This window comes from Doryrhamphus excisus, chromosome 21 (genome assembly GCF_030265055.1).
Source record: "Doryrhamphus excisus isolate RoL2022-K1 chromosome 21, RoL_Dexc_1.0, whole genome shotgun sequence".
In the NCBI taxonomy this organism is placed as follows: Eukaryota; Metazoa; Chordata; class Actinopteri; order Syngnathiformes; family Syngnathidae; genus Doryrhamphus; species Doryrhamphus excisus.
Window position 1 is genome coordinate 10,961,527 of NC_080486.1, and position 27,036 is coordinate 10,988,562.

Sequence of the window (27,036 nt, forward strand, 5' to 3'; positions counted from 1 at the left end):
GCCTGCGAGCCCCACATTGTATGAATAATCTAAAGAAATAATAAAAAGTAATAAATTAGAATATCATGCAAAAGTTGGAGTTGAAGTCAGACACTTCACATATTGATTACTGTGCAAATATTGAACGATTTGGCAATTTTTCTAATTTTATGAGATACTTGGGAGTATTATTACCTGCAAGCTTTCACCACCGAGGGCCACATACTACTAAAAAAAAAGGATGCAAAGTCTTGAATACTTCACATGTCAATACTTCACAAATCAACACATGTAGATATGCTAAAAAGTCAGATATATATATCAATATTTTTATAAATTTTTCAACTTGATGCTACTGTTCTCGTAACATAGCAACATTTTTCTCTCAATATTTGACTTTCCATAAAATTACAGCTTTTCCCCCATCTCTGCTGTGAATTTTCAAACATTCATCCAAGTATATCAACTTTATTCTTGTCATTTAAAAATAATCAGAATTAGGACTTTGTTCCTATACTAGTTTGGCTTTATTCCTCGAAAATTATAACTTTATAAGCAACCTAGTATTCCAAAAATGCTTTTCTGTTTCTCATAAAATAATATCTTCATCTATAATATTTCTATTTATTCTCACTTTCAGATACATAATAATTGAATATACATAATATAATAAAGTCAAAATATAAATATATTATATTGTAGATGTTATACGGTTGTGAAAATATACATAAAAACTTAGCGTTAGCATTGTTGTCATAGCATTGCTAACACTTCCGGTTCCCGGTTCATTCTAAGCACTTCCGGGTGACGGTGCTGATTTGTCAAATAGCCCGAGTGTGCATGGCATGGTAGGCAATATAGCGGACGGTTCAGACAGCGAAGTCAGCTGGACATTTTATATCAACCTCTACCGGACTTGAAAGTACACAAATTAAGGCGACTTGAGTGTCCTGTGGCGGTTTAGCGGCTGCTTTCCTTCTCCAAGTGAGCGAGTTTTGGGCGTTTGTCATTTGCTCCGGCGTGCTCGCTACGTTAGCTGCGCTTTTTGAAAATGGCGGATGTGTCAAGCGAGAAGAGCCTGGACGACTTCTTTGCCAAGCGGGATAAAAAGAAGAAGAAAGAGAAGGGCAAGGGCAAGGAGTCCGCCGCCCCGTCGACGGGGGTGATGAAAAAGATGAAGAAGGAGTCTGAAAAGTCGTCGAAAAGCGACAGTCAAGACGCAAATGTCGAAAAGGTAACATGGGCGACTAGTATTTAACACAGCGTACATTGTCCCTTATTGAACTAACATAAGGAGTTTGTTGTTGTCGGTTGACTTGTGTTAAATAAAGTTATTCAAATGAAAGAGATAATGATTGCGGACCGGTTGCCAGCTAGCTAGTAAGCTAGCATATGGTCTCTGCGGTTCATGTGACTCATGATTGAACTCCTCCATGACACGATGACTTACTTTATAAACTATATGCGTTGTATAAAGAACTAAATATATAAAATATAAAAAGTAGTTGGTTATGTTTTAACACACATTTGCTCACGATTGTGTTGTACAGGAGGACGAGGAGTGGAAAGTGTTTGAGCAAAAGGAAGTGGACTACAGCGGATTGAGGCTGCAAGCCTTGCAAATCAGGTGAGTAAAACACGGGGGGGGTCATGGTATAATAAGTGCTTCACCGTGACCTTGTGGGTTTGCAGCGACGAGAAGGAGGAAGAGGAGTACATAGAGGAAGAGCTGGATGAAGATGGGGAGATCATCGTCAGCGGCGGTGACAAGATGTCCGGACCCTGGAACAAATCCAGTTCTGCTCCTGCCCCCGCTGCACCTGTCGGTCAGTAACTTTCCTACTTTTGCCTCATTTTGATTTGTTAAAAGTTTAATATGTTCCCCCACTTCCACAGAGGAAGTCGAGGTCCCCGAGTCCAAGCCCGCGGGCGTGTATCGACCTCCAGGAGCTCGACTCACCACCTCAAAACGAGGCCAGAGCCAGGGACCCCCCGAGATCTTCAGCGATGCGCAGTTCCCCTCCCTGATGGCCACCGGCAAGCACGTGGAGACTCGCAAGTAAGTCCCCGATGATTGCATTGACGCTCGTTTACCACGCTGGCGTTCCGTGTCCGCTTCCACGTGTGCCCTTCAGGGACCGAGAAATGGAGAAGACGTTTGAGGTAGTGAAGCACAGGAGCCGCGGACGAGAAGACAACAGCGGCGCCCCCGTGCAGCATCTTCAGCTGGACAACCAGTACGCAGTGCTGGGCGACAAATAGAACCATCCCCCCGCTCCACGCCGCCATCTTGTGGCCTGCTGGAAGGAGACAGCTGAATTCCAGCTGCGTGAACTGCAGTCGCTGCCACCAAAAAAACACACACACACACATATTAGCATACACTTGGCTGGCAAAAGAAAAGGTCTGCACCTGAAGGCGGGACTAATCGACTCCAAACAAGCACGCTGTGGCGACGAGTACTTTGTGGATCAACGTGCAAAGCGGTGCCGGCGTGGTGCGGCTCCTCTCCGGACTTCTTCAGCTAGCTTTTTGAAGGGCCAAGACCACCTCAAGCGAGATGATTTTACAAACTCGTGTGAACAAAGGAATCTCTACATCATTGTCTCTATCTCTCTCGCTCTCTCACACATATACACGAGTCGATGCAGAATACGTTCAGGCCTTCAGAAGGAGGAGGGGGACCCTACCTGAATCTGGCGGTGACCATGTGGACTCTGCTTTTTTTTTTCTCTCTCCCCCCCTCCCTCCTCTTTTCCAGGATAAAACATACAAGGAAGTTTCATTTGCGAACTGTTAGTGTTGAATCCATCATTAAAGACACGGCCTCACTTAGAGTTCCTTAATAAAGTGGCCTTACGGATACAAACAGCGGAAGCGCTAACGGGATCTCACCACTGCGACAAAACAAAGAAAAGGAATGTTGTTGCGCTTGAAGATTTTCAGTCTTTCATATCCACCGTTTTGATTTTGACGCCCCTTCAACTCTTAATTATCCTCCATAGCATTTAGCACATAACACTTTCATGATTAAAGCTTTCTTGTTCATAGACATTTCATGGCATTTTATTTACATTAAGGTTTTCGGTCGTATCCCAAACAGCTGTCTTCTTTAATAAAGTGTGAATTGAAAATTTGTTTTTCCAATTGATTTTTTTTCGAGATGTGAAAAATGACTGTACTTAAGTTGTGTTGCCTCGATTCCATTTACATGAAATATAGAAAGTGCTGGGATATGCGTGGTGGAAGTAGATGTTTGTGATGAAGACGTGAGCCAATTTAACAATTAAAAGTGCTTATAAAAGATAAAAGGCTATTTGTTTTGTTTTTTTCTCTCCCTCTTGGTTGGTAGTTAACCAATAATTAAATCCAAACGGTATCACTCTGCTAGTCTACAGATACCAGTACTAAGTGCTAAGCCCAGTAGCAGAAAAAAGCCATATATGCTCAATGCTGCCATCTGCTGTACATAAATGGTACTGACCGAGTTAGAGACTGAGGGGTCATATTGAGGTCATGCCACTTTTATTGCATTTTCACAAACAGACTAAATGTCTGGGTCTAGTGGTTTTCATAGTGGACCTGGTCTAATATGGACTAGGTGTTAAACTTAATAAATATGCCTTAATTGCTTTTTCGCCATAGTGGGTGTCAGGCAAAGGTAAAGTCTTAGCTAAAATTATTTCACATTTAGAGGTGGGCAAAATCAGTGTATTAAGTGGATTTGTTTACAATTCTTCGTATCAGTACTTGTATACCTACTGTATTGCCATGTTCTCCGTTACAATTACATCTACTCACCAGAAGAGTGTGCTATTCACAAACCACACTGTGTAATGTTAAGCGAATCAACAAAGCATACTTGTACTCATTTAAAACAAGTTCTCAATTGCCAACGTATTATGGGAGAACTTAGAAAGAGGCGCATAAATATTATATTTTTATTAAATTATGGACAATTTCGAATAATCATGTTCATAAGTACTTCTAAAAGGTCATTTTGTCTGTCCAACAGCATTTCCCATTATATGCTAATTACATGATTACATCACTTAGCGACGTGTACAACAGCCAATAGCTGCTTTTCTTACTGAACAGTGGCGAACTCGGAGACAAACCACTTTGGCTAGCCAATAGCCTAGCTAGCTAACTCGTAATTGTGCTACCATCCAAACGAATTCGTTAGAATAATAGACAACGAGCGACAAGGGTGTTTGAGGACTTTAAAACATTTATTTGTAAAAAATTAAATCGTAGATTTGTGTGTCTTTACAGAGGAATAGCAGAGCACTTTTGTCTTAGCCCCATGCAACGGAACCTGTCAGCTGGGTCTGGACAGAGACGACTCCCGTTATCCTCCCCTCCCGATAACACAAATGAAAAAAACTAAAGAAAATAACTTTTATCAACAAAAAACGAATGAAATTTCTGAATTATCGTTTGGTTTTCTTCTAGCGGCGTTCAGCACTTGGCCATGTCCGACCCGGGACAACTGATACAATATGGTCGATACCGGATATTGATACTAACTTTATAAGCTAATACTTACTTTTCAAGTATATGCTGTTGATTTTCACATTTTTTTTGTATTGTTGAAATGTAAAATATACATCGATATTGTTCACAAACTTTAAGGATTAAGGCAAGCCAATTGTATTTTTTTGTTTGTACAACTGGCAACTGTATTGCATTATCTTCGATTGTTATATTGAATATTTTTTAATTAGTGTTGTGATACTAATATGTATAAATCAAAATCATTTATTATGCTTGAAAAATATCCAAGTAATTATACTTTTATCGATTATTCTCGCTCTGTATTTACTTGGTATCGCCCACCTCCATCGTCACGTGGCACTAGCCAAAATGCTAAACATCGCTGCTACGTTAATAAAAAAAAAACAATAACAACAATAACAAATATGTGAAAAAAGCAATTAGCTAACGTTAAACCGATTTTTCCGTCCGTGAGTGACTTGAGCAGCTAGAATTAGAACAGCTAGATTTCGGTTACTTTGCTGTGATTATGTCAAGATATGTAAAAATGAAAAGACACATACTGTCCAAACCCAGATGCCCCCCCCCCCAAAAAAAAAAACATTTGCTTTCCTCTTAGTATTTGTACACTATTCACACCATAAGAAAATGATTTCTCAGTGTCATTGGATTATTAAATTAGCCCATAGACAGAAAAATAAAGCATCCGCTACCTTCACGTTACGCTTCATGACGAATCAGGAGTCGGTGGGGTGCTGGGGGGAAGGGGGGGGGGTGGTAAGTACCATTCAACAATGTAGTGTCGATCTAGAAGGGGAATGTTGCACAGCACTTCTCTTTGTGCTCAACAGTAAGTAAAACACACGGCCTTAAAAGCATTAAAAACAATAAATTACTCGCTAAGATGACCTGGCAGTGCAATGATGACGTCGTGTGTTTTTTTGTTTTTTTTAGTTTAACTCTTAAAGCTCTGCGCAGTGCGTGTGTGAAGGTAGCAGGATGTCATCTCACTATTATTTACACTCCAAAAAAAACAAACAAACAAACGTTTTACAATCTAGTCACTGAAAAATAGCATTCCACACGTTAGTTGCAGCTACCACCCATTTCTTCTTCTTTTTTTTTCCTCTTTTCAGGGAGATTTAAAAATTAAAATAAAAGCTAAAAACAACATCGGTCTCTAATAGGCAACAAAACAATCAGGATGTGTTGTTGTCTCCATGGCGACTGAAGGCAAAGCTGGCACGCAGGGATGTGAGGGTGTGGTGTTTTTTTTTTGTTTTTGTTTTTTAAAAACACGGATGCGGCACACACACACACACACACACACACACCCCCGTCGTCCCCGGATATGCACGTGTGTGTGTATATGAGTGTGTTACGTGGGCACGGCCGTCTCCAAGCTGCGGCGCCCTTGGCGGAGTTTGCGCTTGTTGCTGTAGAGGGCCATCTCCTCCAGGGCCGAGGTGGCGGGCGGGGGGGCGGGGACCTCGGCATCCAGGCTGGCAGCGGGCTCTACACGGGACACACACACACACACACACGGAGTTAGTCTCGAGGGACAGGAGCGTCCAAATGGAGGCGGTGGAGGGACAGATTCCCTGAAGCTTCCCAGCACTGAAAAACAAGCAGGAAGAAATCTGCACCATTTTGGCTATGCGGTGGGCCGATTAAAAGATGTCAGCCCGGCGCCCAAACTGGCCCCCAGGCTGTATTTTGGACACCCCTGGGCCGGTGCAATGTATCTGCAAAACATGCATAACTAGCTTGTGTGTGAACTAGTTGGAGAATTCAAGCATTAATTCACTCCTGGTTAGTTTTCAGTCAGCTGGGCGGCCACTAAACTCATCAGTTCAAGACACAGCAGAACACCCCCACCCCCCTGACCCCCCCAGCAAACACACACACACACACACACACACCACGCAATCCTACCAATAGGAGCTGTTTATCCCATGTAGACATCTACATCAAAAAAGGGAACAAGAACAAAAGTTCTTGGGTCATCACAAATGACAATAAGTGAGGCTAAAATGATAACTGATGCTCAAATGATGATAAATATGTCTGAAATGATGACAAATGTGGCATGAATGATGATAAATGACGCTAAAATGATCATAAATGTGGATAGAATTATGATAAATAAGGCTAAAACGATAAGTGTGGCTAAAATGATAACTGAAGCTCATAATAAAAATGAATGTGGTTACATTGACAATAAATGTGGCTTAAAGGACGATAACTGAGGCTAAAATGATAATTGAGGCCGGACTCATGATAACTAAGACTAAGAATGACAATACATGTGGCTAAAATTATGATAAATGTGGCTTAAGCGATGAAAACTGAGGCTAAAATGATAATAACTGAGGCCAGAATGATGATCATTGAGGCTGAAATGACGAAAAATGAGGCTGGAATGATGATAACTAAGGCTAAAAATGATAAATGTGGCTTAAATAACGAAAACCGAGGCTAAAATGATAAATAAGGCTGGAATTATAACAACTGAGGCTAAAGTGATGATAAATGTGGCTTTAATGACGATAACCGAGGCTAAAATCATATTAACTGAGGCCGGAATGATGATAACCAAGGCTAAAAATGATACTACATGTGGCTTAAATGATGAAAACTAAGGCAAAAATGATAATAACTGAGGCTAAAATGATAATTGAGGTTGGAATGACAATAACTGTGGCTAAAATGACAATAGATGTGGCTAAAATGATAACTGAGGCTGGAATGATGATAACCAAGGCTAAAAATGATACTACATGTGGCTAAAATGATGAAAACTAAGGCAAAAATGATAATAACTGAGGCTAAAATGATAACTGAGGCTGGAATGATGATAACCAAGGCTAAAAATGATACTACATGTGGCTAAAATGATGACAAATGTGGCTTAAATGACAAAAACTGAGGCTAAAATGATAATAACTGAGGCTGGAATGACGATAAATGTGGCTAAAATGATAATTGAGGCCGGAATGATGATAACCGAGGCTGAAAATGATCATAAATGTGGCTAAAATGATGATAACTGGAGCAAAAAAATGATAATATGGCTAAAATAATGAGGCCTAAACGACGACATGAGGTTCAAATGATGATAAATGTTTCTAAAATGATAATTGAGGCCGGAATGATGATAACCGAGGCTGAAAATGATCATAAATGTGGCTAAAATGATGATAACTGGAGCAAAAAAATGATAATATGGCTAAAATAATGAGGCCTAAACGACGACATGAGGTTCAAATGATGATAAATGAAACTAAAATAATAATTGATGATGATGACAAATGAGGCTAAAATGCTAAGCGAGGCTAAAACAACACACGTGGCTAAAAGGTGTCTAAGATGACGCTAAGTGCCCCAACCAGGACGCCAGATGTGGCTAAATGTAGCTAACACCAAGCTAAAAGGGACGCCGGCGCTCACCTGGATGCTGGGAGGCGTCGTCAATGAACTGCATGTCGTCCGCGGCGTCAGGAGACTGTGAGGAAAGAAGACCACGTGAGTTCATCCCAGCGAGCAGGGGGGCGACCCCCCTTACCCCCCACCAAGTAGAGAAAAATAATCTTCTGTCCATAATAATATACTGGATAAACAGGAAGTAGCAGCCTCAAACAATACAAGCACATTCAAGCAACAGCATATATTATATATTATTATTATTATCATTATCATACAGCACCACACGACTAACAAGTGCACCACTCGAGGACCCCCCCACCATCCCCGTTACTTCCTGTCCCTTTCTCCAGTCAAAAGCAAAAGCCGTCCCACTGCAAGACAATTGCCAAGGTGTGTTATGATGATATGATTATGCTTATTGATGAAGCATGAGTGGGATTAGTGGGATGACATGACATTCCTGGCTTAGTGACACGTTGAAGATGTTTTCACACGTGAGTGGGAAAGCAAGGGAGTGAGGGAGGGAAGGAAGGAAGCGAGTGGACGGCTCGGCGTGCAGCCGATACCTGGATGTCGTATACCGGTTTGGAAGAAGGAATGGCGGCAAACTGTCGGTAGTCAAACTTCTTTGACGACAGGGACTAGAAGGATAGCAGACGAGGGGGGGAATGAGGGTGGGGGGTGTGGCGCGTGTGGGGGTGGTTGAAACAGGTGGCGGTGGGGGTGTGATGTGTGTGCTCAGTCAGCTGTGATGATGGCGGCCTTTTTCCCCCCCGTTTAGTTGACGCCATGCCGTATCTCGGCGAACGCTTACCAGTCTGCCCGGGGAGGTGAGTCCTCGGAGCTCTGTGAGGGAAACAAAGTTCAAAGTAAGTCGACACGGCATCAAATCGTTCCAAAAATAATTCCTTCATACCGTCCATCGGCGTGGGGGAGGGCGTGGGCGCGGGCGAGGGCGACTCAGTCAGCTGGTCCATCGTGCCGCGCTTCTTCCCGTCGCGGGACTTGGCGATGACCATCTGAGCTTTGAGCGCATCCTGCTCCAGCGACTTCATCCTGTGAACGACCAGATGGCGAACCGCCAATTAGGAAAAAAAAACGTCTTGGGAGGAAAGAGGAGGAGGAGGAGGAAGTGGAGGAGGAGACAAGGCCACGCGCACACGTCACACGGCTCCGGATGGGAATGTTGTCAGTCACTTGTCCTGGTTTGCAGTGTATCAACAAGTTAGGCATTCCAGGAAAATGACTAATACTAACTAATACTAACTAATACTAACAGCAAGGCACAAAAGGAGGTGCATGAGGAGGAGAAGCGAGACGTGAAAAAAGGAGCGTGCAGGAGCGAGGCAGCCAGCGGAAAGGCGGCAAAAGCACCGGAATTGTTGCTGCGAGTGCTTTGCTTGGACCTTTCAACACCAAAGCATCCCGGGCACCCCCCCCCCACCAGCACCATGCCGTGCGTCTGGGGCCGCGGAGCAGACCTGAGCTGGGAGGCGGCAGAGGAGGGAGGAGCAGAGGAGGAGGGGGCCTGAGAAGCCCTCACACGGGCCTGGTAGAGCCTCTTAGCCAGGTCCTGCTCATACTGCCTAACATCATCCTCCAAGCCTAAGGGCCTGTGGCCCCGCCCCCACGCGGCGGCAGAGGCGGAGGCGGAACACGTTTTGAGGAAGCGGGATGAGGATAAAAAGTACACCACAGGAAAGGGGGGGAAAAAAGGCACACAGAATGGGAAAAGTAGAACAGATACAATTAGGAGACGAGGGAATAAAAGATTCCGACAAGCGCGGTAAAAAAAAAAAAAAAAAAAAAAAAAAAAAAAAAAAAAACGAGGATGCGCTCACCTCGCCGCTCGCCACATGGCTCGCTTCTCCGCTTCCAGGGCTCGCTTCTCGGCGGGGGAGAGGTCTCGATCCAGCGCCACGGCCAGTTCCGGGCTCTGCATGCGGAGTCGCTCCTGGTGTCGGCGCTCGGCTTTGGCGGTGCGGATGGGAGCGGCGGAGTCGCTTCCGTACACGGGGATCAACCTGAGAAGATGGCGAATAAAATTTTTTTAAAATATTAAAAATATATTTAATAAATATATATTTATTAAAAAAAAAACGATTAAAAAAAAAAAAACAAGAGTTAGCAATTAGCATAGCATAACATCTGTACCCGCTCATGGAATTGGGTCGCTGTTCTAGCCGGAAGCTGTCCTCCAGAGAATTCCGGGAGGTGTCTCCTTTCCCATCCACTGACGACGTCCTACACAGAGAAGATCAAAATGTCAGCCGCGGGAGCGCGTTCGATATCGGAGACGATCACGCAAACGTACCCTGAGCTAGGAGGCGTGGAGCACGAGTGCGACGGCATGGACGCCGGCTCCACGTTGTACTCCACGCCGTCCAGCAGCACCTTGCCCGTGACCTTCATCTGCGCCACTTGCTTGGCTAGGTCCTCCTCTTCTTCGTCCTCGTCGTCTTCGTCCAGCAAGTATTCCCGCGCCCGCTGCTCAAACTTCCGCTCTGCGTCCAAAGATAAAACCGCCGTCAATGCAGACGTCCTTCTCAAACGCGCACATTTTTCCCGACACCAACCTTCCTCCTCTCTCATTTTCTTGAGGTCATCCTCCCCGACGAGCGAGACACGAGGTTTTGGTTTGTCGGGGGTCTGCTGCTTCACATCGATCTCGAAGTACTTCTGCCGGTCCCGGAAGGAGCGCTGCTCTGGGCTGTCCTTTCCGCCGGGCGATGGACTCTGTTGGGAATTATCGCACCAGTTGAATGTCGGCGAATTATGACGACTTTGCGAGAGCTAACAAGCCGAGAAGCAGGAAAAAAAAAAAAAAAAAAATCAAATAAATCAGAGCTAGTTAGATAACTTTTGATTGGCAGCGCAGCCTCGAGCCCACCACCGGAACCCCCTCCACCGCGCAGTATGAAGGTAGGCGGCGGCTATACCTGGACGTCCGGGGACGGCCTGGAGAGGCGAGGCACAGCGGCCAGGTTCGTGTACTCCCAACAACGGTCGGACCGGGCCCCGCCCTCGCCGGCTCCCTCAACGCTGTCGTCGAACACGTCGTTGTTCGACTCAGGCTGAAAAGCTCAAATTCATCACGTGTTCCCCCCCGCCGGAAAAACCCTCCCCCTTGACGCCTGCGCTACAGTTTAGCTTTGGGTTTGACTTTCTTAAACTGCCTGGCTTAAAGCCTGGCTTAAACTTGAGAATTAATTCATGTCCGCTCACCTCTGGAGACTTTGGGTGGAAGTTGTTCCTCACAGCGTACAGGTCCTAGTGGGACAAAACACGGAAGTACGGGTTAGTACGGAACTTGGAGAGAGGACCATATGGAGCAGGCAGACACGTTAAAGCAGGGGTGTCCAAAGTGTGGCACAGGGGCCGTTTGAGGCATTTTTTTTGTAATTGGTCAGCAGCAAATTCTAAAAAAAATAGTAATTTTGCAACAATAAAGTCAAGGTATTAATAATATCTTATATTATGGAAAATAATTTAAAAATGAATTTAAAAATATTTAAAAAATATTATTATTATATTATAATAATATTTTAAATAAATATATTAAAATATATGCATATTTAATATTTTTAAGTCATAATACTTTAAAAATTAAAATATTTAAAAAAAAATTATAATAATATAATTTTGCAATTTTTGGAGAATTCAGTTAAAAAGTGATACTATGGGAATAAAGTCAAAATATTACAATATTATAATATAATATATAACAAAAAGAAAATGCAAATTATTTAAGAAATATTATTTAAGAAAACCTCAAAAAAACAGCAAAAATAAAACTAAAATAAAAAATGAATTTAAAAATATTTAAAAAATATTATTATTATATTCTAATAATATTTTAAATAAATATATTAAAATATATGCATATTTAATATTTTTAAGTCATAATACTTTAAAAATTAAAATACATTTTTTTAAAAAATTATAATAATATAATTTTGCAATTTTTGGAGAATTCAGTTAAAAAGTGATGCTATGGGAATAAAGTCAAAATATTACAATATTATAATATAATATATAACAAAAAGAAAATGAAAATTATTTAAGAAATATTATTTAAGAAAACTTCAAAAAAAACAGCAAAAATAAAACAAAAATAAAACAATAATAATAGACATTTTCACCTGTTGCTTTACAAAACATCAAAGCGGCCCCTGCTGCGCTTTCGTTTCTCAGTGAAAAAGTTTGGACACCCCCGCACGAGAGAATGGATATTAATGAGCGTGCAAGTCACGGATGAACGCATGGATCAATGTGGCAACAATGGCGTACGAAACCGATGGAAGGCATTCCACACGTCACACAGCACGTCACAGGCCCGCTCCCGACGCGGCGCAGGCTCTGCTTTATGGGCTGCAGGCCGCTCCGGTCAGGAGGCGGCGGGGAGCGAGAGGGGGAGCGGGGCGGGGAGTTGGGCAACCAACCAGCACAGCATGCATTGTTGTTGTTGTTGTGGGTTTGCGACTCGCTGTCGAGTCCGGCGCGACTTGCCCTACCTGCGGCGGCTCCAGCACTGCCAGCGAGCGAGGCACGGCGGCAAACGCCTTGTACGCCTGCTTGGCATTCATGGGGAATTCGTCGGGCGAGGTGGGGGAAGGGGCGCGAGGCTGCAGGGAGGGTTTTGGGGGGAGGTTGGGGTATGGTGGAGGAGCCGACGGACAGAAGAAGAGGAGGAGGTGGGGGGGAATGACAGACAAACAAGAGTGTAGACGATGAAAAAGCCATCAAAGTTGACTGTGGAGAACGGGTGAACAGTATGGCGACTGGTGTTGCGTGGAGGGGGGGTGGGGGGGGTATGGCAGAGAAAAGACAAGACAGTAGGGCTTGCAAAGCAACCAGGAAGACTATGAAGAAGTCATTATTTACACATTTTTTTGGTACGTTTTAAAGTGCACATAACCCGCCTGCACCTCGGCTGCGCTCATTTTACATTTTTTGCAAAGGCGCAGGCGACAGAGAGAGCTAGACACAGCAGCCCTACGTGGAGGTGAGGGGTCTTACAGAGGTCTGGGAGTTGAAGGGGGAGGGGCCATGCTGGAAGGGGCTGGGACTGTGGCCGTCCGGAGTGGCCGGGGAGGTGCTCGGACGCACGCGCCCCACCGGCAGGATGGCACCGGGCCGTGTCTGCGGAGAAAGCACACACAGACAATATGGAAGGGACACGGCGTCAACCTTGAAGCGGTTCTGTGCCTAAGTGGAACTCACAGAGGGTGACGGGTAGTCCTTGCTGGTGGGGGTGGAAGTGAAATGAATGCTTGCCTGCAGGAAAAACAACAAAAATGTTTAAAATAAGGGCTGGTGAGGCGTTTCGATGCACAAAACAAACGCCGCATTTGGCAACGCAGGCCAAGCTGATCAAACTGCAAGACCCCGTTGGCCAACAACGGAGCTTGTAGTAGGTTCTAGCAACATGGGTGTACACCAGGGGTGCCCAAACCTTTTCTAGTGGGGGCCGCATACAGAAAATTTTAAAATCGATATCGCCTTTTTACCGATATCCAGCATTTCATTCAACTGATAGCAATATAGGCTGCACGGTGGTATAGTGGTTAGCGCGCAGACCAGGGTTCAATTCCACCCTCGGCCATCTCTGTGTGGAGTTTGCATGTGTGGGTTTTCTCCGGGTACTCCGGTTTCCTCCCACATTCCAAAAAACATGCTAGGTTAAATTAGCGACTCCAAATTGTCCATAGGTATGAATGTGAGTGTGAATGGTTGTTTGTCTATATGTGCCCTGTGATTGGCTGGCGACCAGTCCAAGGGGTGTACCCCGCCTCTCACCCTGAAGACGGCTGGGAGGAAAAGCGGTTATTATATTATATTTTTAATTATTATACATTATTAAAAAAACCTTAAACTGTATTATGGAAAGCAGGAAGTGAACAAATGTAACAGTTACTGATTGTAAAAGTACAAATGGAGGGGTAGGATCTAATAAGCTTTGCTTCTTCCTACTCCTTTTTGGACATGTGGAACTGTGAACTGATTATGTGATGCATTCAATTGTAATCTGATGCATGTTCAAATGAAATTAAACCATTACCATTACCATATATGGTCATGCATTTCCCAAATACACACTATTTGTGCTTAAATAATACAAATACTGCAATAGTCAATGTGAACCTGGGCTCATTAGACCACGGAACACGTCCTCACTCGAGCAACGCCTTCGCTAATTTGATATTTAGAGTGTCAATTAAGAACGAAGCAGCCCACGGGCCGCAGTTTGGCCACCCCTGATGCACAGCGAAAGCGTCATAAGTCATATAACAGCTGGCCATGCTTCTCAAGACTGGCAGCTGGGCGGGTTTTAATGAGAGCAAATAGCAAAACAAGTCATCCGGGTCAGAGCAGAGAGGGAGGGGGTGGGGGGCCCCCTCCCCACTTACGAAGCGGGTCTCCCTGCCAGCACACAAGGAGCTGTTGGAGGAGTGGTGGCTGGGCTGAGGGAGGAGGGGTAGGGTGGTGGGAGCATGTGGTCAAAAGGAGGAAATCAAACTGCGGTGTGATGTGAGAGCATGGAGTGCGATGTTCGATGGAGTGCGGATGCGGATGCTCACCGGTTGGATGGTGGGAGAGTAAGACGCGTCTCTGACCGGACTTCCGGTCCTGGTGTAGTCGGACGAAGGCGCCTGCAAGAGAAAAATGGACTCTTTTCACACGGACTTGAAAAATACAAGCGTGCTCGGTGGATAAGTGGAAGCGCAGCTATTCCTATAATAGCATAATAACAACTCAAGGTTAGTGTCGCCGTGCACATCATGCGCTTATCGTACGTCTTGTGGCCCACGCAACAATCCTTTGGCGACTTGCGACGACATTCCACACGAAAAACCTCAGTCCTGAACAAAACATGCGAGGAACTCCGAGCGCCTAACTAACATCGAGAGGTGTTCAGTGTCAAAATAAAAACGAGTCCACAGAGTCCAAATGCAAAACAACTATTCCTGCCCGGTGACTGAATCCCCGAGTGATGTGCGGTCACACAACATGCCGGTTCCAAACCAAACCACACCCAAGCAAGCGTCTTGCCTTGCTAAACAACCAAGTCTGCAGTTGGCCCTGCTTCCCGTAGCCCACTGGCGGACCTGACAGGCCCTTGCCTTTGCGGTTTGCCACCAAAAACGGGTTCTCCTGGAAGCAGAGGGACTGCGAGTCCACCAGGCATTCCTCCTCTTCGGTTAACACCGACGAACCGACTGAGCCGACGCCGTCCGTGCTGGAGGTCCCGTTGGAGGAGAACCGGGCTCCGTGATCCGGGATCACACCGGAGGGGGACGACGCCGGTGGGTGGCTTAAGGTGAAACCGAGGGTCTCTAACGGGTCTCCGTACTGGGCCTGCAGGGTGGCCTCCATGGGGGCGGTTGGAATTACAGAGGAAGAGAACTGAACGGGAGGAGACGGTAGAATGAGGAAGTGGTAAAACAGATGAGAAACAGGGAAGGTCGATTTTGGAAAACCAGCCTTGTCCAAGTCCGACATTGTGCTTCTATAAATACACGCTTGGAATGCCGGCTTTCAAGGGCCGGAGTGATTTACTCGGGTCACTAAGTTAGGCGGAAAGCCTGCGAGGGACGTTTCCCACTACTCGTCATTCAAGACTTCCAGACAACAAGAATAACGATCAACCCCCCCGCCCGCCCCCCCCGAAGACAACTGCCTTAAATAACCAAATTATCATGGCGGCGAGACATTACGGCACCTTCAGTGAGTCAAGGCAGAAGTGATGCCGTAAATTTGGCTTGATGGGTTTGTGTTTTCAAATGAAACAAACAACGCTGTCTCGGTTTTCGTGCACGTAACAAACTGTAGTTAAACCTCAGTTTGCATACGCCCCCGGTTTTTGTCACAAATTTTGCCTCAGTTTTTATAAAATATTGCACATAAACTACAGTCAAAGCTGGGTTTTCTTACGCCCTGGTTTTCGTCTGAAATGTTTTTGTGCGCTGTGTCGGTTTTCATGCACGTAACAAATTGTAGTTAAACCTCAGTTTGCATACACCCCCCGTTTTTGTCACAAATTTTGCCTCAGTTTTCATGAAATATTGCGCATAAACTGCAGTCAAAGCTGGGTTTTCTTACGCCCCGGTTTTTGTCTGAAATGTTTTTGGACGCCGTCTCGGTTTTCGTGCACGTAACAAACTGTAGTTAAACCTCAGTTTGCGTACGCCCCCGGTTTTTGTCACAAATTTTGCCTCAGTTTTTATAAAATATTGCACATAAACTACAGTCAAAGCTGGGTTTTCGTCTGAAATGTTTTTTGTACACTGTCTCAATTTTCGTGCACGTAACAAACTGAGTACGCCCCCGGGTTTTTGTCACAAATTTTGCCTCAGTTTTCATAAAATATTGCACATAAACTGCAGTCAAAGCTGGGTTTTCTTACGCCCTGGTTTTCGTCTGAAATGTTTTTGTACGCCGTCTCGGTTTTCGTGCACGTAACAAACTGTGGTTAAACCTCAGTTTGCGTACGCCTCAGTTTTCATAAAATATTGCACTTAAACTACAGTCAAAGCTGGGTTATCGTCTGAAATGTTTTCGTACGCTGTCTCGGTTTTCGTGGACGTAACAAACTGTGGTTAAACCTCAGTTTGCGTACGCCTCGGTTTTTGTCAAAGATTTTGCCTCAGTTGACTACAGTCAAGATTCATTTTTTGGAATACCCAGTTTTCATATAAGGTTTTTGTTTTTTTGCCAAAATTTGCCTTGGTTTTCATACACAGTATTGTAAAATTTTGCACGTAACAAACAGTCAAACCTCGGGTTTCCTATGCAAACATTTTCTATCAACAAAGATTTTAGCCCAAATTTTGCCTCGGTTTCCGTACACTGTTTTGGTTTTGTACAATATTGCTCTTAAACTACAGTCAAACCCATATTTTTGCCAATTTTAGCCCAAATTTTGTCTTGGTTTTTGTACAATATTGCACAGAACAAACTCCAGTCAAAACTCATATGATTAGGCTATTCTTGACAAATTTTGCCCCTGTTTTTGTATACTGTCTCGGTTTTTGCACACGTAAACAAACAGTTGAACCTTGGTTTAAGTACGCCCCAGTTTCTGTCCAAAATTTTGCTTGTCGTACAGTATTGCACGTCACAAACTTTGTTTTTTTTTTAAACGCCCACATTTTTTGTCAATTGCACGAATACAAACTCCAGTTAAACCATGTTTCGTGGACGCCGCAGTTTTGGGCAATACTATTGACCACTATATAACCCACCATGGGGCTAAAGAAAGTTGAGAAAATTTACACGTATACACGTCAAGCGTACATGTCCATAATCGCCCCCCCCCCCCGAAGCAGTGATGTGAGTCTATGTGACCTGTACGTCAGTAAGGTCAGTGGGACAGAATGTGAACTTTTGACACCTGGCACAAAATGGGAGGAAGGAGGGGAGACAGCTGGCATGACGGGATAGCGAGCATGCAAAATCCCCCCCAATTTGATACGCACAGCAAATGTAGGACGTAAAATATTTAACGGTCGAGGGGGGGGTCCATCGCAGCCGCATGTTGTCGAAGACACGGCAACGCAAGTCGGGCAGGACAACGACGACATTTCACTCTTCCTTGTATGGTTAAAATTTATCGTTCTCTAAAAGTAACATTATTATCTGGATCATTCCATTAATACAAGAGGGGGGGAAAGGGTTTTCAAATCCTATCCATCATCTTCATACTCACTGTGAGATGTTTGTCTGAATGTTCCTGTACGTCCAAGCCGAGGGTCCTCCAAGAACTCAGTGAAACCCTCCGCGACTACACCCTTTTTTTACTGACTGACCGCCCCCACTGCACCCACTCGCAGTCCACTTCACAGGTTTAAAATATCACACAGGCTGCGTGCGTGATAGTGGGCAGCTGTCCCCCTTCCCCCCCACCCCAGACATGCCACCTCCTTCTCACAAAAGCCCACCCGGTTCTTGAAACCGACACGCATCTGAGGTTGCTTGTCGTTGCAAATGGTCACTTCAAGAAGCAAGGCACCCTCACCGGGGAAAAATGGAACCCGCCCCCCCCCCAATACACAAAACTTACCCTGTTGATCTTCTGCAGGCTGGTGGTGGGCAGCGCTGCCAGGGTTTTATAGTCCAGCTTTAAAGGTCCAGTGCCAATGTTCTAAAGAGCAACACATTGAAATGAAGACACAAGTAGGTCACAGTTCATTTGAAAACATACCACCCTATATTTCATACATTTTTACTACATATTTTACTATTCTAGTAACATGCACACCCGTAAAAGTACTCATGGAATAAAGTCCTTGTTCACATTTTTACCAGAATAAACTTGTAATTTTTTTTTCTTTTTTTATTCTGGTAAAAATGCGACCTAGGACATTATTCCATTCATACTTTTATGATGGATGGGTGAATAAAGTATCTATCTATCATAATAAGTATCTATCTATCCATGAATAGATACTTTATTATGATAGATAGATACTTTAGTATCATCTATCATCATCTATCCATGAATAAAGTGAATAAAGTATCTATCATCTATCCATCGATCTATCTATCTATCATAAAAGTATGAATGGAATAAAGTCCTGGGTCGCATGTTTACCAGAATAAACTGGTAAAATATGAGGAAAAATTGTGGAAATATTTTTAAGAAGACCTATATATTTAAAAAAAAAAAAAAAAACAATAAAGTTTCCATTAAAAAATTGGCTGAGGGAAAAGGAGTTATACTATTACGTACATAAAGTCAAAATATCTTAAAAATATATGAAAATTTGTTGGGAAAGATGTTTAAACACTTGGAAATATTCAAAAGAAATAGCAAAAATGGGAGGAAATTGTGGAAATATTTTTAAGAAGACGTAATATATATATATAAAAAAAACAATAAAGTTGCCATAAAAAAATTGGCTGAGGGAAACAGAGTTATACCATTACGTACATAAAGTCAAAATATCTTCAAAATGTATGAAAATTTGTTGGGAATAATGTTTAAATATTTGCAAATATTCAAAAGAAACAGCAAAAAATGGGCGGAAAATTGTGCAAATATTTTTAAGAAGACGAAATGTATATATTAAAAAAACAAAGTTGCCATAAAAAAATGGCTGATGGAAAAAAAAGAGTTATACTATTATGGACATAAAGTCAAAATGTATGAAAATTTGTTGGGAAGAATGTTTAAATATTTGGAAATATTCAAAAAAACAGCAAAAATGGGGGGAAATTGTGGAAATATTTTAAGAAGACGTGATATATATATATAAAAAAAACAATAAAGTTGCCATAAAAAAATTGGCTGAGGGAAACAGAGTTATACCATTACGTACATAAAGTCAAAATATCTTCAAAATTTATGAAAATTTGTTGGGAAGAATGTTTAAATATTTGGAAATATTGAAAAAAAAACAGCAAAAATGGGGGAAATAATAGCCAAGACTGAAGTTCATACTATTATACACTTTTTCTCTCTATTTATCTATTGTGTCAAAGGTCACTCATCTCATTTTGATGCCAATAATATCAGACATCCATGGGATGGGCTTTCAATATCGATTGAAATATCAAAATGGCCGCAGAATCCTAGGATTTTTCCAGTCAGCTTGCGTTACACGTTTTTTTTTTTTTTTTGGTGGCCGTGAACTCCGCTGGTGTTTGTGACGGACCGCAGCCACGGAGGAGCGTCTCACCTCGGTCTCCTCTTCAAGCAGGCGAGTCGCCTCCTCTCGCTCCAAGCGCATACGCTCCTTCACCGAGAAAGGATGGGGAGGAGAGTGCGGAGAGGGGGGGAAAGGCACACACACACACACACACACGGACGCGATGGAGATGGGGGGGTTGAAATGACAGCGGAGGCGTGAAAAAGCGGCGATGGAGATGGGACGGTTGCACCATACACGCCAAAAAAAAAGGGACAGAGGGGCGGGAGGTGAGAGGAAAAAGAAAAGTATCGAATCATTCGTTCGGTTTTCAGTCACGATGGGAGCAGAAAAAGCATGCGGAGGCGGGACTTAGCGGGAGTAGCTTGTCAAACACAACAAGGAGGGGCTTCGATGACGCGCACGCCCGAACCCGGTGACCACGTTCGATTTCCACACTCACCACTTTCTCCATCTCTTCCTTCTCCCACTGCGACGTCTCCCTCACCATCTCCGACTCCTGGGGAAGAGCAACATTCCGAGTCCTTACTGCTGCTTTAAGTAAGCCCGAGGAAACAATGGGGGAGCTCCATTAAATCTACGAGTCCGTCACCCCCACTCGGAGTTTGTGTGGGACAAAATAAACGTCCACGCTGGTGCTTTCGAGTGCTCTGATGCATGAGTGGAGGCAGTAAAACTCCACGCTAACACCCCGACAAAAAAAAAAAAAAAAAACGCTGAACAAAACATTTGATTCACGCGTCAACTTGACTGATTACAAACTGAAAAGCCAAAGCGTTTTCCCGGTATGTTGATGACTCGGGAATACTGTTAAAAGTCCGGTTTGCATTGCATGCTAATGACTTCCTTTTATGCAAATTTCCCGTACCTTCTGAATAATGTCCATCTCCTCCGGGCTCAGGTCTCGGTCTATGGAAGAGATGCTCTCCATGCTGTTCTTACGGACGATTCCCGTTGCAAAAGGGTTCGCAATAATGCCAGGAGATGCCTGGAGATACCAAAAAAAAAAAAAAAAAAAACATTTAGTATGCGGGAATGACGGTCATCAGACGGAACGTGGAATTCCACACAGACATAATGCTCCTCATTCGGTCTCGCCTCCGCAGTCGCCACTTTACGCGGGTCGAAGCCGTCGCACACCAGCATCACCAAGGAGTCGCCGATGGCGCGGAGCACCCGCACGGCCTCCGTGTGCGACATTCCCAGCAGGCTGTGGTTGTTCACCTCCAGGATGCGCATGCCCACCTGGAGTCGGGCGTCTCGTGCCGCCGCGCCGCTGGAGCTCACCTGTTTGAATCGGAATTCTCAGCTCCACCGAAATTGAGCAACGGAATTGAAATGGCGGTACCTTCGATATGAAGATTCCCTCGTCTGTCGGGTCAAAAGGGTTCCCGGCGTGACCTTTCGCTCCGCCCCGTATACTGATACCGAGTTTCTCCCCGGGTTGCTTATGGATCACCACTTCCTGCGACATAAACGCAAACTAATGCATCGGCACACGGTTTCGCTTGCGGTGTGGCGTCGGTAATCTGGACATAAACCGACCTGCATGCCAGGCGGCGAAGGATCCCTGCGTACCAGCATCTGGATCTCCTGCTTGTTGGCCAGCAGTGCGCGCACGGCCTCCTGATGCGTGGCGTGACGCAGGTCGATGGCGTTCACTTCCAGTATCCTGTCGCCGACGCGCAACCCACTTTGACACGCCAGACCGTGAGGGATCACCTGGAAATGGGAAGAGGCGGGGCCTGTATCATCTAGAAGGGGCAAAACAGGATAACGGGTCTGTACCTTTGAGATGAAGACCCCGGGTTCGTTGATGCCAAAGGGGTGGCTGGCATGGTCACTGCCTCCCACGATGCTCAGACCGAGAGGGCCCCCGGACTTGACCAGAGTCACTTCCTGTTTAAATGAATGTAATATTCTTAGGATGTGGAAAAACTAAAAGGACCGTCTGAACACTCACTGGGTGTCAAAAGATCTCGCAAGATGAAGATGGGACAGGATTTGTCATGGGGAACGATAATTATTAGTGAACAAGGACGTGAACGGAGCGAGCCCTTTTGTCAGTGATACTGTCTCAGTGGGTGGAGGCGGGGCCGCTAGCATACACACAATCCAGAGCATTCATTCATTCATCTTCTACCGCTTATCCTCACGAGGGTCGCAAAGGTGCTGGAGCCTATCCCAGGATACACCCTGGACTGGTGGCCAGCCAATCACAGGGCACAAATAGACAAACAACCATTCACACTCACATTCATACCTATGGACAATTTGGAGTCGCTAATTAACCTAGCATGTTTTTGGAATGTGGGAGAGGGTGGAATTGAACTCGGGTCTCCGAGCTGTGAGGCCTGCGTGCTAACCACTCGTCCGTTGTGCAGCCTCTGACATTATTCAAGTTTATTTAATCCTCCTTGGTTAGTGTCATGATTCCCTTTCAGAAGGTCCGACTCAAACCAAAACGTACTCTAACCGAATTATTTATTCATTCATTCATTTTCTACCACTTATCCTCACGAGGGTCGCAGGGGGTGCTGGAGCCTATCCCAGCTGTCTTCAGGCGAGAGGCGGTGTACACCCTGGACTGGTGGCCAGCCAATCACAGGGCACATATAGACAAACAACCATTCACACTCACATTCATACCTATGGACAATTTGGAGTCGCTAATTAACCGAGCATGTTTTTGGAATGTGGGAGGAAACCCAGAGAAAACCCACACGTGCACGGGGAGAACATGCAAACTCCACACAGAGATGGCCAAGGGTGGGATTGAACTCGGGTCTCCTAGCTGTGAGGTCTGCGCGCTAACCACTCGTCCGCCGTGCAGCCTCAATCCAGAGCATTCATTCATTTTCTACCGCTTTTTCCTCACGAGGGTCGCGGGGGTTCTGGAGCCTATTCCAGCTGTCTTCGAGTGAGAGGCGGGGTATACACCCTGGACTGGTCGCCAGCCAATCACAGGGCACATATAGACAAACAACCATTCACACTCACATTCATACCTATGGACAATTTGGAGTCGCTAATTAACCTAGCGTGTTTTTTGGAATGTGGGAGGAGTACCCGAATGAAAACCCACGCATGCACGGGGGATGGCCAAGGGTGGAATTGAACTCGGGTCTCCTAGCTGTGAGGTCTGCGCGCTATCCACTCGTCCCCCGTGCAGCCTCAATCCAGAGCAATGCGAGGTAATGAAGTAGCGATCTCATTAGTAGATTGCTATATTGTCATATATTCATTTTCATTGAAATCTCGTCCCGTCGTCCCAATATCGGGAATCAACCGAGCGTCTTGTGACACCCCTACAAAACACACATTGATCACTTGCTATGCGTATTTGCTGCTAAGAATCTACTCACTAAAACTAAACAGTATTTGGGTTGTTTACATCGCTACACTCCATTGATTCAGAGTCATACCATGCATCCTCTGTGGAACTGGACAGCAGCAATTATAATGCAAGGAGCCAAATAGAAAAAAAAAAAAAACGTGGTATGACTCAACTTCAGAGTAAAAAGTTCGATTCCAGGTAGTCCGGTCTCTTACCTCGATGGGGTACTCATCCTCCATCTGTCCCAGTTGGTTCCCGTGAAGACCCTCTTCGTCCTGGTCCGGAGAATCCGAGGGTTCCGGGGGTGGAGGGGAGTGGGCTCGCTGCCGGGAGAGGCCCGGCGAACGCGGCGCGTTGGGGTCTCGCTCCACCAGGAGGGCGATGGTGGGCGAGGTGCCGGTAAGAAGAGCTACTGCCTGGTCATGTCTGGCCTCTGTCATGTCTACACCATTGATCTGGATTTACAATAACGACAACCGGTTCTATCATTGGCACAGTGTGTGCGACAGAGAGCTCTGACCGCTCTCGGGAACGAGAGGAAAAGACGGTATAGAGGTGCAAGCTGAAATAGGAGAAAAACGAGCAAAATAAATATATTTACTTGCCTTTATGTACTTAAAAAACAAATGCGAGCATGATACTCACGCCAAAAAAATGCATCTTAAGCACACAAAGGCAAGCAGCAAATTTCTTAAAGGCATATTTTCAGTATGAAATAAACGGGGGTAAGCGTTCAGGCATGCAGTCGAGAAAAAAAAAAAAAAAAAAAGGTCCTAAGTGACAAGCAGAGGTCAGCGCTGGCCTGACAGTATCACCTCTTACCGTGGCTGCCATTGGGCCGCTGCTATGGTAACACACGTGTCCACCATGTCAGCGGCCTTGACAGGTTCGGGACACTCTACCACCACGACCACCACCACCACCACCTCCCGACACCTTAGCCAACACTCCAAAAAGGCAAGGGAGGTAATGCAATAGTAAGCATGCGGCGGGGAGGGTGAAAGAAGGACAATGAGAAACTGCAGGAAGAAGGAAGACTGAAGTACAGGAAGTGGAAACACTAACAATAAAAAAAAAAATGGCTTTGCAATTAAGCTTTGCATGCCCAGTCAGCCTCACCACTTTGAAACCGGGATGTATAAATACAGCGAGTCGCTCGTGTAACGTGCGGCCTGATTAGGGTGGAATCTACTCACAGAGATGACGCGGTCGCCGACGCGTAGCGTGCCGTCTCGGTGGGCCGCTCCCCCGTCCGCAATGCGAGAGATGTAGATCCCCTAAAAACAAAAACAAAGTAAATGTGTAAGTTTCTCTTTATTATGATGTCCGTCTTCATGCATGAAAGCAGGCAGGACTGACTGGTTGGTTGGTTGCGCAATACAAAACTCAAGCAAAAAAAAAAAAAAAAAAACACAGAAAACGGACCGTGTCAACACATGCATGAGCAAAGTGCACAGCAACCGCAGCTAGCCACGCTGCATCCTTTTCCCAAAAACATTCCGCACTTACAGCCGGACCCGCCTAAATTGGAGCCGCTCTCTCTCTCTATTCTCCGTGCGGTGTGAGCTGAGCCCGGTTTTCTCGGGGAGCCCAAATATACGCCTCGCCGGGCCCCTTCCACTTACAGAGAACCTATCATGTGTCCGAGTCACGCTATTCATATCTAGCGTCCCCCCCCCCCGGCGACACAAATAGAACCTTCTGAGAATATTCATTCATTCATTCATTTTCTACCGCTTTTTCCTCACGAGGGTCGCAGAGGGTGCTGGAGCCTATCCCAGCTGTCTTCGGGCGAGAGGCGGGGTACACCCTGGACTGGTGGCCAGCCAATCACAGGGCACATATAGACAAACAACCATTCACACTCACATTCATACCTATGGACAATTTGGAGTCGCTAATTAACCTAGCATGTTTTTGGAATGTGGGAGGGAGCCTATCCCAGCTGTCTTCGGGCGAGAAGCGGGGTACACCCTGGACTGGTCGCCAGCCAATCACAGGGCACATATAGACAAACAACCATTCACACTCACATTCATACCTATGGACAATTTGGAGTCGCTAATTAACCTAGCATGTTTTTGGAATGTGGGAGGAAACCGGAATACCCGGAGAAATACCAGGGAGAATATGCAAACTCCACACAGAGATGGCCGAGGGTGGAATCGAACCCTGGTCTCCTAGCTGTGAGGTCTGCGAGCTAACCACTACACCGCCGTGCCGCCTGATTTAGCAAATAAGCTAACCGTGTCCCCCGTGCGGTACGGAGTGGAGCCCTTGCCGCCGGCGATGCTGAATCCCAGCCCTTTGTCGTTGCGCATGAGACAGGTGGAGAGCCGCTGCAGAGGCCCGCCGCCGCCGCCGGGACCGGGACCGCCGTCCACGTTGAAGCCCAGCCCGCTGCTGCGCCTCTCCCGCGGGAAGTAGTCGTCCTCCGGCCGCAGCGGCGTGGTGGTGATGGCGTTCTCCGGCTCCACCATGCGCTCGCGCAGGACCGTCATGGAGACGGCGGCGCCGGAGCTCCGCAGGGCTTCCACCGCCGTGTGATGCTCGGCCTCGTGAAGGTCGACGCCGTTCACCTGCGCCGGAGAGTTGACATCATTTCCCGCCTTAAGTGTGACATTTTTGCACATTTTCCCGAAATGTTGTACCTCCAGGAGTTTGTCTCCCACTTTGACTCCCGCCTTCGCCGCTGGACCCTCCTCAGAAACTCTGGAGATGAAGATACCCTGCAGAAGAAGAACACGTTACAAGTAACCCCCTCATGCGCTGCGTTACCAAACACATCCACTCCATCCAGGAAGTGCTCTGACCTCATCGTCCCCTTTGTACGGCGTGGAGCCTTTCCCGCCGGCGATGCTGATGCCGAGGCCGCCTGTTTGTCTCAGTATGGTTAAGTTGTGCTGCAAGGCGAGGAGGCGGAGTCAACACACATGACATGCAAACGGCTACACGGTGCCGAGCAGCGTGGAAAGAGGTTTGAGACCCTCTCTCTCTCTCTCCATCGGCCAGAACGATAGTCTGGACTCTAAAGCCAGTTTAAGAGCAATTCTTAAACTGGCTTCTTAATTTCGATTATTTTTCAAAATCGCTAAACAGACATCAAAAACGGTACAAACGCTCTCTTCAGTTGCATTCACGTACTCTTATGTGAAGAGGCTTTCAAATGTGGGATAAACATGGAATAAAAGTACGGATAAAGTGCGTATTTATGTATGTATACAGGTCATGCAGAATGGGGAGGGAAAGGGGGGGGGGGATTCGAGAATGAAAACAGGAAGTGGTGTACTACGGCCACGATGGAAAAGAAGACTAGAGGAACCATGCCGCGGCGTTCCAACTCTATTTTTAAATTCTAACACTACACAGCGGTACCTCGGTTTTTGCTATGAATTCCGATTTTTTTTTTTTGGCCCCATGGCGGGTTATTTAGCACGATATTTTTGATAAACAATTTGTTGTTATCATTAATATCTACCATCCTGGGGGTCATTTAGCCTCTCGGGTATGTGTTAGATTTTTCAAAACAAAACAAAAAATGGAGACCTGGCAACACAGCGCGGAGAAAAGGGGGGGGTGGGGGCAAAGTAGCAGAAGCAGAAAGAGCGCAGAAGACGTGGCAGAACATGAAGCTGTCATATAATATTAATTTGTACTAATTACATTCATTCATTCATTTTCTACCGCTTTTTCCTCACGAGGGTCGCGGGGGGTGCTGGAGCCTATCCCAGCTGTCTTCGGGCGAGAGGCGGGGTACACCCTGGACTGGTCGCCAGCCAATCACAGGGCACATATAGACAAACAACCATTCACACTCACATTCATACCTATGGACAATTTGGAGTCGCTAATTAACCTAGCATGTTTTTGGAATGTGGGAGGAAACCGGAGTACCCGGAGAAAACCAACGCATGCACGGGGAGAACATGCAAACTCCACACAGAGATGGCCGAGGGCGGGGACCGAACCCTGGTCTCCTAGCTGTGAGGTCTGCGCACTAACCACCAGACCGCCGTGCCGCCTAATTAAATTCAATATTGTACTATTTTGTTTGGATTTTTAAGATATAAGTCATATTTTAACTATAATTATATAAAAGTAATTAATTTGGAGTTAAATAGAATGCTGCATTCAGGTTCTGCCGCT

General features: G+C 45.5%; 2 protein-coding genes across 7 annotated transcripts in view; one reads left to right on the plus strand and one right to left on the minus strand.

Moving 5' to 3' along the window:
- The first annotated feature begins 772 nt into the window (after positions 1 to 772).
- Positions 773 to 3,290, plus strand: cdv3 (carnitine deficiency-associated gene expressed in ventricle 3). Its single transcript, XM_058060780.1, has 5 exons — positions 773 to 1,213; positions 1,530 to 1,606; positions 1,672 to 1,805; positions 1,876 to 2,038; positions 2,115 to 3,290. Exons 1-5 carry the CDS (start codon positions 1,031 to 1,033, stop codon positions 2,239 to 2,241), a joined length of 684 nt encoding a protein of 227 aa, XP_057916763.1. The 5' UTR covers positions 773 to 1,030; the 3' UTR covers positions 2,242 to 3,290.
- Positions 3,291 to 4,192: 902 nt separating this feature from the next.
- scrib (scribble planar cell polarity protein) overlaps positions 4,193 to 27,036 on the minus strand; it is a 46,089-nt gene continuing 23,245 nt past the window's right edge. The window contains exons 17-46 of one of the 6 annotated variants that reach the window (XM_058060747.1): positions 25,704 to 25,793; positions 25,542 to 25,619; positions 25,137 to 25,469; positions 24,087 to 24,167; positions 23,106 to 23,345; positions 21,342 to 21,452; positions 21,099 to 21,275; positions 20,902 to 21,018; positions 20,652 to 20,840; positions 20,422 to 20,541; positions 19,996 to 20,052; positions 19,584 to 19,640; positions 17,966 to 18,046; positions 14,956 to 15,309; positions 14,484 to 14,555; positions 13,126 to 13,179; positions 12,922 to 13,044; positions 12,417 to 12,527; positions 11,128 to 11,172; positions 10,842 to 10,976; positions 10,479 to 10,638; positions 10,217 to 10,406; positions 10,057 to 10,146; positions 9,744 to 9,926; positions 9,384 to 9,515; positions 8,819 to 8,958; positions 8,717 to 8,748; positions 8,469 to 8,543; positions 7,927 to 7,981; positions 4,193 to 5,991 (exon numbers count right to left, since the gene is read on the minus strand). In XM_058060747.1, the coding sequence (XP_057916730.1) occupies positions 5,855 to 5,991; positions 7,927 to 7,981; positions 8,469 to 8,543; positions 8,717 to 8,748; positions 8,819 to 8,958; positions 9,384 to 9,515; positions 9,744 to 9,926; positions 10,057 to 10,146; positions 10,217 to 10,406; positions 10,479 to 10,638; positions 10,842 to 10,976; positions 11,128 to 11,172; positions 12,417 to 12,527; positions 12,922 to 13,044; positions 13,126 to 13,179; positions 14,484 to 14,555; positions 14,956 to 15,309; positions 17,966 to 18,046; positions 19,584 to 19,640; positions 19,996 to 20,052; positions 20,422 to 20,541; positions 20,652 to 20,840; positions 20,902 to 21,018; positions 21,099 to 21,275; positions 21,342 to 21,452; positions 23,106 to 23,345; positions 24,087 to 24,167; positions 25,137 to 25,469; positions 25,542 to 25,619; positions 25,704 to 25,793 (3,819 nt within the window). In that variant the 3' untranslated portion in view covers positions 4,193 to 5,854. Of the gene's footprint in view, positions 5,992 to 7,926; positions 7,982 to 8,468; positions 8,544 to 8,716; positions 8,749 to 8,818; positions 8,959 to 9,383; positions 9,516 to 9,743; positions 9,927 to 10,056; positions 10,147 to 10,216; positions 10,407 to 10,478; positions 10,639 to 10,841; positions 10,977 to 11,127; positions 11,173 to 12,416; positions 12,528 to 12,921; positions 13,045 to 13,125; positions 13,180 to 14,483; positions 14,556 to 14,955; positions 15,310 to 17,965; positions 18,047 to 19,583; positions 19,641 to 19,995; positions 20,053 to 20,421; positions 20,542 to 20,627; positions 20,841 to 20,901; positions 21,019 to 21,098; positions 21,276 to 21,341; positions 21,453 to 22,978; positions 22,997 to 23,105; positions 23,346 to 24,086; positions 24,168 to 25,136; positions 25,470 to 25,541; positions 25,620 to 25,703; positions 25,794 to 27,036 lie in introns of all 6 variants that reach the window. The other 5 variants (XM_058060743.1, XM_058060742.1, XM_058060744.1 and 2 more) reach the window with 5 other exon arrangements.